Below are 12,433 nucleotides of genomic sequence, written 5' to 3'. Positions count from 1 at the left end.
GGTACCTTGTACCTAAGATGGTGCTAGGAATGTCAACTTTGTACACTTTTCACTCTGCTCAGGTACACGTGACAATAAAATCTAATTCTAATTACATTCTAACTTTTGGCATCATCACCGAAAAACAAATGTAAATTTTGACGAGGACTGAACATCAAAATATACCCCAACTCCACTCTCGATTCCTTCGCAGTCATTAAATTATTTCTCTGCTAGTCAGTTTCATATCCATCCATAGTCTCACCCCTCTTCAGCTTGAATCTCTTTCAGACTCTCAATGCTTAAGCCATCTGGCCTCCTTTAATTCTAATCTCTAAGGATTCCTCATTTTATTTGCTCCACCACTAACAAACAGGCCTTCAGTTCTCAAAATCACTTCTTACACCTGTCCATCTCTTTCCTTCAAGATGCTCATTAAAACCTATATTTCTGATCAAATTTTTCATTATCTGGCATAATATCACATTAAATCATTTGGCATCAAATGTTGGTTGTGAATACTCCTATTAGCAAGCCCATGACCACTCTCATCCAGAAGGACAAGGGCAGCAGATACATGGGTACACCATCAACTACAAGTTCTCCTCCAAGCCACTGACCATCTTGACTTGTAAATATCTCTTTGTTCCTTCACTGTTGCTGGGTCAAACTCCTACAATTCCTACGTGAATGGCATTAATGGTCAACCTAAAGCAGGTGGAGTGCAGCGGTTCAAGAAAATTGCTCACCAGCACCTTCTCAGGGGCAACTAGGGATGAGCAATAAATGCTGGCCAGCCAGAGGTGCCCATTTCCCACAAATTAACTTTTTAAAAAGTGGTTTGTTACATTAAAAATGGTATGTAAAAAGCCATTGCTACTGTCAAAAGATACCATGAAATCTGTCACTCAACCAAAATATTATATCAAGAACTACAAACATTTAAAACCCTACCATTTTCAGAACACTAAGTCAACTTTTTTACTGCTGGTTGGTTATCATCTTTCCCTTTAGTGTATCATACTCATCTCACTCATTAACTTTCTCTTAAACAAAACTGTTTAACAATATTTTCCACTCCATGAGCAAACAGAAGAACATGTTCACTTCAATGTACCAAGGAAAAAGGAAAATTGAAAACCTTACACCTCATCATTCCTACTGATGACCCATGTGTATACTTCTGGAAATTGTCATTTGCTGTCAGTCTGAGTTTCAAATATTGGGAAAGAGTCCAAACTGCAATCAAGCTTCAATTTATTGAAGGAAATGTGTAACATTGTGCCAATTATACAACACTGGTCAGTTCAACAACACATACATACCATTCTGCAAGAAAGTTCCAAAGTCCTTCTTACATAACTGGATGGAACTAACAGGTTGACTCAAAAGAAAGTGAAATTAAAGTTTCTTTCAAAAACACACTCATCACAGAGTTAAAACATAGATTTCCTGGTTAGTTCCTGGAAAAAGAAATTAAGCACAAAACAGCTTGCAAAGTTCAGAAGAATGCTCTTTTAAGGGTGTCGTGTTCCCTAATGAATTTACTCATTTGCCAAGGGAGTAAACAGCTACATTACCGTAGTGAGCTACAAGATTTGTTTTTTAGTTGATTCACAGGATGTGGACATCGCTGGCCAGGCCAGCATTCATTGTCCACCCCTAATTGGCCAGAGGGCAATTGAGAATCAACCATAATGCTGTGGGTCAAACATCACACGTAGGCCAAACCAGGTGAGGATAGCAAATTTCCTTCTGTGAAGGCCATTAGTGAACCAGTTGGGTTTTTCCACCAATCAACAATGGTTTCAGCAGTAGATTTGTAATTCCAGATATATTTTATTGAATTCAAATTTCATCATCTGCTGCAATGGGATTCAAACCGGAGTCCCTACTTTCTTAGCTGAGTTTCTAGATTAACAGTCTCACAATAATATCATTAGGCCTTGGCCTCCCCAAACAGAAGTACTTTGAGAACTCCACGCGAGTAAATCCAGCTTAAATTCCCACATGACAATTTGTACTTGATCCCAGGTTGATGGATCACAGTCCTACTTCTTTTGATAATGTTAGGATGCAGATCGCAAACACATCTTATTGACTCTCCAACAGAAAAGAATCAGCAACATATCAATTTATCTAAATCTTACTGAACATATATTTTCAAACACTCTCCAATGTTTTGCCAAGACAAATTTAAAAACCAACATAATAGTATTAATAAATTATAATACACTTCCAAATGGAAAATATTTGTCTCAGTGTTGAGTGTATTTGCTAGGACTTTGAGCTTGTGTTAAAATTGATATAATTATCCTTTCACATTATAGTATCACTATTATTCTCCATTACAATAAATTGCCAATGGCATAGAATCCATCCAATCTGCATGGCAGTAGTACATTGCATTTTAAGAGAGCAACACATAAAAGTATGTTTATTCTGGCTGATGGACCCTCCCGGCACGTTAGGGAAGGTGCAGCAATCAGAAGTAGGAACAAAGTCTACATGCTGCTCTGGACTTGCAGATCACAGGACTGCAATTCAAAACAGATAGCTTGTCACTCAGTTTCGTACCCAGGTTGCCTGTGGTACTCTGCATCAGAACAGAAGGACTTAAGTGCAACGGTAGGCCAAACAGCTTTTCAAGCCTGCTCTGCCATTCAACATGATTATACCTAATTAGATTGTGGTCTCAACTCCATTTGCCTGTTGCATGTCCCCCTAAATAATACTTGCCTATCAAAACTACCTCAAACCAGCTTAAATAAATTCAGTGGTACATTCTCCATTGTTTTCTGGGAAAGAAAATTCCATACACTAATGACATTCAGGGAAAAAAACAAATCCTTATCGCAGTCTTAAAAGGGAGACCTCTTATTAATAAACTATACCCACAATTTTAATCTCCCCAACAGGAAATAATCTCTCAGTATCTACCCTACCAAGCTCATTCAAGATCTTTACATGTTTCAATACAGCAATTCTCACTCTAAATTGTAAGGAGTAAAAGGTTCTACTTGTTCAACCTTTCTTCATATAAGCCCTCAATCCCAGGAATGATTCCAGAGAACCTTCTTTAAATGCTATGAATGAAATTTTATCCTTTTTCAAATAGGGAGACCAAAACTCTGCACAGTGTTCCAAATGCAGTCTCATTAAGGTCCTGCAGATTCTTATGGCTAATCGATCTGCCCTTACGGTTCCCTGATCTTATTAATACCCTTCATCCATGTAAAAGTACACTTTCCAGCAGTAGTGGTGCTGACAACATGCCACGAGATTAATTACAATCCATTTTACACAGTCTTTTACTATTTGCATTTGGCATCAACACAATAATAAAAATGGTTACGGAAAGGTTTCAAACATGCTGCATATCTCCGTCATTTAAGACGCTTTGGTCAAGGACTGCAGCTTGCCACAAAAGACGAATAATACTATCTTAAGTTACACCATATCGCAAAGGTAAATTGTAACTTTGGATTGAAAGATGCAAATTAAGAAATTGAATAAAGGAGTAGGTTAATAGTAGTCCAGTGGCCCAGACTAAGGTTCCAGGGTTTGGCACCAAAGCCTAAAATGACAGCTGGTTGAATTTGAATTCAGTGAATAAAATTGGAATGTAAAAATTGTTTGAGTGCAGGTGATCATAAGAACCCTTCACCAATTGTCACAATAATCCCAGCTATTTTACTAATGCCCTTTAGGGAAACGAATCTGTTATCCTCATCTGATCTGGCCTACATTTGACTCTAGACCACAACAATGTGGTGGTCTTTTCATTGTTGAAGTGTGTGGGACTGGAAAAGCACAGCCAGTTAGGCAACATCCAGGGAGCTGGAGAATCATTCAGATTTATGCTTGAAATGTGGTTTTGCCTGGTCCGCGGACGCTACCTGACTGACTGTGCTTTTCCAGCACCACACTCTTGGAGTCTGATCTCCAGTATCTGCAGTCTTCACTTTCTCCTAGGTAGTCTTTTCATGGTGATTTGAAATAGCCATTCAGAACAAAGGATTGGCAATAAATGCTGGACTTGCATTGAAGTGATATTAGCTGCCCATGAAAATAATTTAAAAGAAACTAATTAAACTCTCAATGACTTGTGGTATTATGGTAAAGTCCATCCTTCTGAGGCAGAAATCCCAGTTAGTCCAGGACTTGATTGTCAAGGAAGCATATACATAAAGGGTCAAATAGGTCAATTAGCAATTCCTTCCAATATACCCATCACAGTAAGAATTGAAGCATGTCCTGGTCAGCCGTGCTTGGTTCATAATGGTCCCGCTCAAGTTACAGCTTTCAAAGTTAGGATGTCATCTGTTCCAGATAAATCTCATTGCGTAAGCACTGGCTGCCGCATATGCGACTAGGTGCAAGAGAGAAAGGAAAACAAAACTAACTGGAACAAAACCAAAATACTGTAGATGCTGGAAGTCTGAAATAAAAACCTGAATTATTCAAAGAAACGTAGCCATTTCAGAAGCATCAATGGAGAGGGAAAGAGTGTTCATGATTCAAGTTAATGACCTTTCATCAGAACTTTGAAGGGCTATTGATCTGGAAACTGAACTATTTCTCTCTGAACAGGTGCTGCCAGATCTGACTGTTTCCTGCACAGAATCAGAGGTTTACAGCATGGAAAGGGGTTTTCGACCCAGTCTTGCAGGTCAAAAACAACCATCTAACCATTCTACCATGATATTGCAGCCCTTGACCCATAGCCTGGTATGCCTTTGCTTCTCAACTGTACATCAAAATAGTTCTTAAATATTATGAGGGTCTCTATTTCTACCATCCTTACAAGAAGCGAGTTTCAGATCCCACCCACTCACAGCAAAAAGGTATTTCCTCATTTCTCCTCTGAACCTGCCCCGTATCTTAAATCTATGTCAGGTGAAGATGTTGAAGCAAACATTTTCCTTCCTGTCTCCTCCGTCTCTGCCCCTCATAATTTTATACACCTCAATCATGACCATCCTCTGCTCCAAGGAAAATAACCCGAGTCTACCTAATCTTTTTGCATAACCAAAATTCACCAGGCCAGGGAACACCTTGGTACATTTCCATTGCAGGGTTCTAGCAAGGGTCAGTTAGCTCAGTTGCTGAGAATGTTGGTTTGCAATACAGAAAAACATGAACAGCATGGTTTCAATTCCCACACCTGCTGAGATTGTTATAAAGGACTCTCCTCCTTAACCATTTCCCTTAACTGAATCGTAATGACCATCAGGTTAAACCACCATCAGTCCTATCCCTCTCACGACAGAGCAACCCTGTGGACGGGTAGGATTATAACAACATTTTCTTTTATAGTTGCAGCATCAATCCTTACTCCTAGGGTTCTATCATTTAACATGTATTACTTGCCTTGTTTGCCTTGGCCAAATGCATCACCATACATCGATACAGAGTTTGAACTCCATTTCCCACTAATCAGTCTATCCAACTAGCCCATATATATTCTCCAATGAGCTACGGCTATCTATATTATTCACAAGCCAACTAATTAAATCAATTATTAATTGGCTCATTTGACCTCATTCTCAGAATATTCATCCTGTCAGCTGACAATTACATTTAGAACTTTTAAATTAAGAAATATTTTTCTGTCACAGAATCTTTGCCTTCCCCACAATGCCCTGCCAAACTCAACCAAATGGGAGGGGTTGCTGGGTTTTCTTCTATTCTACAAACTCAAATTTACCACTCAAGTAGGCCAAGTAAAACTGCACTATGACTTCTTTATTGAAGATTGCTGCAGTACATATATGTACTCATTTAAAAACTCCAGCAACATGTTGCTTGGTCAACAAACACATTCCAACTGTGTCAGGTGACATGACATCATATCCTGTCTGATGATTGAGGACATAACCTACTTACAGATACACTGCAATAACTCTCTTCATAAGATTACACACTTGTAATCTTACACTTGGAGTGTATGGCAAATAATGCCATACACACCACTTTCATTATGTCAAAACTTTGGTATATTGAGAGTTTAAAACTCTCTGAAATGACAGTGGTTTGCTACTACAACCAGTTTAGTCTCGCTAATTTCTTGGATATCTGTAACTATTATCTCAGTGGTCTTGAGTCACTGGCGTGTTGCTTTATTGCACAATGACAGTACACTAGCTGCCTTCATTATAATCTTCTAAAACTATTTTAGATTCTCTCACTGCGTGATTTCTATCTATGAAAGAATTGTTAGCTTTTACATAATTAGACATCTCCTTGAGTTGATGTCAATTTTTTATGTAATACCATTTATTGCCTCCACGTGATAAAAGCCAGCCTTCAAAAACAAAATCTTGGTTTATCCGATTAATACTGTCAAATGGAGATCTCAAATGTTTTGCCATATGGTGACACTTGGCAATTCTTGGTCTGGGGAAAAAAAAATCCTAGCCGATTCAGCCTTTCCCTCTTGCTCAAACTTTCCAGTCCTGGCAACATCTTTCTAAATCTATTCTGCACCTTCTAAAATTTAACAACATCCTTCCTACAGAACGGTGACCAGAATTGTACGCAGTATTCTAAAAGTGGTCTCACCAATGTCCTGTAAAGCCGCAACATGACCTCCTAACTCCTGTATTCAATGTTCTGACCAATGAAGGCAAGAGTGCCAAATGCCTTCTTCACCACCCTGTCTCCCCTGACATCACTTTCAAGAAAATATGCACTTGTATCCCTAGGTCTCTTTGTTCAACAACACTGCCTAGGGCCTTACCATTAAGGATATAAATCTTTTTCTGGTTTGCCTTACCAAAATGCAACACCTCACATTTACCCAAATTAAACTGCATCTGCCACTCAACGTCCCATTGTACCGAGATAACCACCTTGACCAAATTTTGATGTCATCACCTGTGAATTTAGAAACAATAACTTCTATATTCACATCCAAATCATTTAGATAAATGATGAAAAACAGTGGACCCAGCGTTGATCCTCATGGCACACCACTGGTCACAGGCGCCCAGTCCAAAAAGCACCACCACCCTCTCGGTCTTCTACTTCCGAGCCAATTTTGCATCTGATTGGCTAGCTCTCCCATGTGATCTAATCTTACTGAGCAGTCTACTATGAGGAAGTATGTTGCTCATTTTGCTGAAATCCATACAGACATGTTTTAGAATCATTATTTCATCTATTCATAACACCTATTGACCATTATCAGTTGCATTTATTTTGTTAAAATTGAATAGTGAAGATTATTTTACTGTTTCATGGACTTTTTTATTTTATGCACTCCTACCAATTATTTTCTTACTCTTGGTTCTTTATTATAGAAGACAGGAGCAGAAGTAAGCAATTCAACTTCCCTCAAGCCTGCTGTCATTCAATATGATGATGGTAGATCATCAAGCTCAATACCCTTATCCTGCCATAAGTACTGTACCTACCTCCTTTATCGAAGCAAATGTTTTGGCCTTAACCACGATGTGGTAGTGAATTCCACACAATCTGGGCAAAGAACGCTTGTTCTCACCCAAATCCTAAAACTTTTACCCTTTATTCTCCAACTACAATTCCTGGTAGTTTAAGGACCCTTATCTAATCCTGTTACAATTATATGGTTTTCTGAGATCCTCCTTCCTGCAATATTCCAGTGAATACATCCTGATCTAACTCCACCTCCGCCATTCACCAATCCTGCCATCACCTCTGAAACTGTCCAGGAATTCAAGAATTCAGCAGCGAAAAAAGTCAGGGTGGGAAAGATAATTTCAGTGTACACTGATCCAATGATTCTCTGGCCATCAGAATATCTGGGCCAATATATCTTCAAATAATTGTGATCTATAAAGTCAGATCTTAAATGTCCAGCAGTGACTGACGTGTGTCAATTGATTCTTGTGGTCGCTACCTGTAGATGTAACAAAATCCAACTGATGTGTCCCGAAATTAACTGTCACATGTATTTCATCTTCTAACATAGTCCATAATTTTTTCACTTGTTTCTGATCATCTTCAAGTAAGTCTGAAGTATACAAATTATAAAATTTTGATAGTATATTCTGCTTATGCCTGAAACGTTGATTCTCCTGCTTCTCAGATACTGCCTGACTGGCTGTGCTTTTCCACCACCACCCTCTTAAATCTGACCTCCAGCATCTGCAGCCCTTACTTTCTCCAAATCAGTGAATATCCCCACTTCTGACTGTATGATGGAAGGAAGGTCATGAAGTGACTGAAGGTGACTACAGACCTCTTAATAGTGGGTCTTGATTGGTCAACTAACGCAAAGTTCCCATTCTTGTTTTGAACATTTGAATTTGGAGAGATTATTCACTGTACTCAATTCCTGAATGCAAATTTTATTTACAACATATTAGGGTTCCCCGTTTCCTCCACTGAAAGATTTCAATATATTACAGATCTGAGTATTTGCATTGCTTGCTATTCTTCATTTCTGATTCTAAGATTTTCAGGACTCGCAGATTGCAAATCCGTTGCACTGTTGCTCCCCTGTGTGTTTTTTCAAGCCATGCCACAAAGCACAGATGAGGGTTGAATGGAACCACAAGACCTCAAATAGTTGTAGTGGCTTTGTTTAGCCTTTTTAAGGTCCTTCTAATCAACCTGCACGATTACAAAGCTAAATTGACTGGTGTCAAATCCCTTTTCCAGACTGCATCACAAGTCCAAATTGAATCTGACTTATTTCCACTGTCAGGTTTCTCTGACATTTCAATTTCGAAAAGTTGCAATTTTCTTTTCCTGTGTTGCACGTGTAAAACATTCAGAATGTGGAATCATGAAAAGTAATTGAAATTGCAAAAATGCTGTGTGGGATAATTCAATTCCTCAAAATCTTTGAACCTCCAAACATTGTGCATGGTCTGTCTCAAATACTCAAAATTGTTGAAGTCCATCAGTTGCCGTCATATTTGGTTCCTTTCTAACTGTGAAACAAAAACTCACCAATCACTCACACAGATTTGGCAACCAGTATTGAGAGATCTTCAGGAGTAGATCACAGTAGTATATTCGCTTTTTAATGCGTTCATGAAATGTGTGCGTTTATAGTCACCCAGTATTCATTTCCTACTCCTAACAGTTGTCGAGATAGTCGCGGTGAGCTACCTTCTTAACCACTGCCACCCTTGGAATGTAGGACAATCCACAGTGCTGTTAGGAAGGGAGTTTCAGGATGTTGACCCAGCAATAATGAAGGGGTGGTGATACAATTCCAAGTCATAATAGTATGTATCTTTGAGTGAAACTTGTATTTCCTATATATCGTCAGCTTTTCCTCTTTTAGGTGATAGAAATCACACGTTTGGAAGGTGCTGTCAAAGTAGCCTTGAAGAGATATTGCATTGCATCTTACAGATAGTAAATACATGGTGGTGAAAGAAGTGAAGGTTGAAGGCGGTGGATTAGGTGTTATTCAAATGAGCTTTTGTCCTGGATGGTGTCAAGCTTCGAGTGTTTTTTGAGCTACACCCATCCAGGCAAGTGGACAATATTCCATGAAACTCCTGTGGGATTTAGATAGTGGGTCTTGATTGGTCAACTAATACATTTCAGCCTCAGGAACATGATAGGTGAGATTATAACCTGTCTGATAATTTACATAAGACTATAAACACTTAAAACATAGTATAACAGGGGCATTAAAAATTTTAGTTATAAAGTTTGTAATACACAAGGACTTAATTTTTGATAATAGAGCACTTATCAGTCAGTCTTTTCTAAATTTAAATATTAACACTTCTCCACATTTTATTGGACTGAAATATACAAAATTACAGAGGTCCTACAGCAAGATTTGAACCTGCTTATTGCTAGTGCAGAGATCATGCAGTGTTAAAAACCACAGTGTATGACATTAGTCAATGGTAGCATGGTCTCTTATACACTTGTTTAGACTGCCCAAGATGAGGAGCTTGCAAGGGCAGGTCAGAGAGAAATAATCCAGATTTTCAAAATCGGACTGAATTTAGTTTTGAGAAAATAAATAACACAGTTCACTCACCCACAGTATACCAGCTGGCATCTGTCAGTTTATTAATGGCAGCTTCTTGGTAAGAACCATCAGACCCTTTCACTTCCACTGATGCGCCAATCTGCAGACAATAGAAATAATTTTGAAACAAAACTAAACACCCCATATAAATCACAAAGCTTCGATTTTGGTGATGCCTTTATGGTGCCAGGTGTTAAAGATTGGAAAAAATATGGAAGACAAACATGAATTTTTTTCTGTCCTAATAGTAAATGACAATCACATCTACGCAGCTTGACATTATTCTATATAACTGAATTTATTCAGTTAGCCTTCCAGTTCTTTACTTTAGGTAACATGGTTAGAATTAGAATTAGAATCATAATCCATACAGACCCTTCAACCCAACAAGTCCACATCGACCCTCCAAAGAGCAACCCACCAAGACACATTCCCCTAACCTATATTTACCCTGACTAATAATCTACACTATGGGCAATTTAGCACAGCCAATTCACCTAACCTGTACATCTTTGGATTGTGGGAGGAAACTGGAGGACCCGGAGGAAACCCACACAGACACAGGAGAACGTGCAAACTCCACACAGGTAGTCACCAGAGGCTGGAATCGAACCCAGGTCCCTTGCAAAGCTACCTGACAGGGCAAGTGGTCTGAATAGAAAAATATACTGGCAATCTTAAAAGCCAATGACACAATCGGGGGGCGGGGGGGGGGGTATAAGACCAGGGAAAATTGAACAGTTGGGAGGAGAACTGCCACACAACTAGCATGTAGATACTGACGGAAAAATAGCTCTCTTAATGGTTGGTACCTTTATCAATCAGTAATCTATGAAACAGAAATCCCTAAGAAGAAAAAAAGAAGATTCGACGTCTGGCTGATTTTTGAAAAGTTGAATTTTAATTGGGGGTTTTATCAGACTAGTATTATAAAAGAGAGTAAAAGATAGGAAGGAGTTGTAAATAGTGATTACCGTCCCTTGGTTGTCCAGAATCTATTCACTTTTGACCTCGCAAAAAACTGCAAAGGCTCTACTCTCATCATCACCTCAGGAAGAGAGACCTAAAAGTTCAGAGTTGTCTGAGGAAACGGTTTGCCTCATCTTTGTTTTAAATAGGCAACTTCTCATTTTTAAAAAGACCCCTAATTCAAGATTCTCTGAAAGAGAATCTACACTGTCAAGACTTCTCAGAATATGATAGGTTTTGATCAAAACTTCTTTTGATTCTTCTAAACTCATAGACATAAACATTATCTGTCAAACATTTTAAGAGAACCTGCCCATTCAAGCTATTAGTCTGGCAAAACTTACTGAAACTTTTCAAGGATGTAACTAGTAGGGTTGGTCAGAGGGAACTAATCAATATGATTTAAACGGACTTTCAGAAGGCTTTTATTAAGAGCTCACATAAAAGAGATTGACATGTAAAATTAAGGCACGTGGGATTGGGGACAATGTAGGGATACAGACAGAGAACTGGTTGACAGGCAGGAAACAAAGAGTAAAAACAAACAGGTCATTTTCTGAATGGCAGCCAATCAATAGGGGGGTGCTGCATGGATCTGTGCTTGAACTCCAAGTATTCACAATAGATAGTAATGATTTAGATGAGGGAACTCAATGCTATTTTACCAAGTTTGTAGCAATGAAAAGCTGGGTGGGAGGGTGAACTGTAAGGAGGATGGACCCACTTGGAGGACTGAGGGCAGAGCTGAACACCACACCTTAGGAAGGTCATACTGACTTTGGAGGAAGTACAATGTCAGTTTACAAGAACAATCTTGTGAAGAGGGATTATAAAAATGTGGTTTTTATTTTTTAAGTTTAGAAGGTTATGGAGTAATCTGATTAAAATCTCCTAGATATCAATAAGAAAGAACAGGGTAGATCAAGATAAAATATTTCTACTCATTGGGGATTCGAGAACTGGGGACATAATTTAAAAATTAGGACCAGACTTTTCAGCAGAAAAGTCAGGAAGCACTTCCATACACAAACGGCAGTTGATGCTACATCGTTGTTAATTTTAAACCTGAGACAGATAAGTTTTTGTTAAGCAAAGATATTAAGGGATAAGAGACAAAGGCAAGTATATGGAGTTAGGCCTGAGAACAGGCATGATCGGACTAAATGGCGGAATAGGCTCAAGGGGTGAATGATCTCCTCCTGTTGTTATGTTTGTGTGATTTGGACAAGTTGAGTGAGTGGGCAAATTTACAGCAGACTGGGGTGTTGATTATCTCAGTTGTCTGAATGACGAGTTTATGATGCAGAGTGATATTGACAGTGCAGGTTCAATTCCCATAATGTCTGAGGTCACAATGATGGTCTTGTCGTCTTCTCAACCTTGCCCCTTGTCCGAGGTGTGGTGATCACCAGGTTAAACTCACCTCCAGTTGGCTATGTCTCTCTAATGAGAGCACAGCCCTGAGGCCCTCTGAACTATAGCGACATTAAGTTTACC

General features: G+C 38.9%; 1 protein-coding gene across 5 annotated transcripts in view; it reads right to left on the bottom strand.

The window, feature by feature from the left end:
* Positions 1 to 12,433, bottom strand: part of arid4a (AT rich interactive domain 4A (RBP1-like)) — a 156,384-nt gene that overhangs the window by 92,731 nt on the left and 51,220 nt on the right. For all 5 annotated transcript variants that reach the window (XM_043697753.1, XM_043697756.1, XM_043697757.1 and 2 more), the window contains one exon: positions 9,977 to 10,067. In XM_043697753.1, the coding sequence (XP_043553688.1) occupies positions 9,977 to 10,067 (91 nt within the window). The remainder of the gene's footprint in view (positions 1 to 9,976; positions 10,068 to 12,433) is intronic.

The sequence above is a fragment of the Chiloscyllium plagiosum genome, chromosome 10, assembly GCF_004010195.1.
Source record: "Chiloscyllium plagiosum isolate BGI_BamShark_2017 chromosome 10, ASM401019v2, whole genome shotgun sequence".
Lineage (NCBI taxonomy): Eukaryota > Metazoa > Chordata > Chondrichthyes > Orectolobiformes > Hemiscylliidae > Chiloscyllium > Chiloscyllium plagiosum.
The sequence above is the reverse complement of the archived record's forward strand: the minus strand, read 5'-3'. Positions and strand labels throughout refer to the sequence as shown.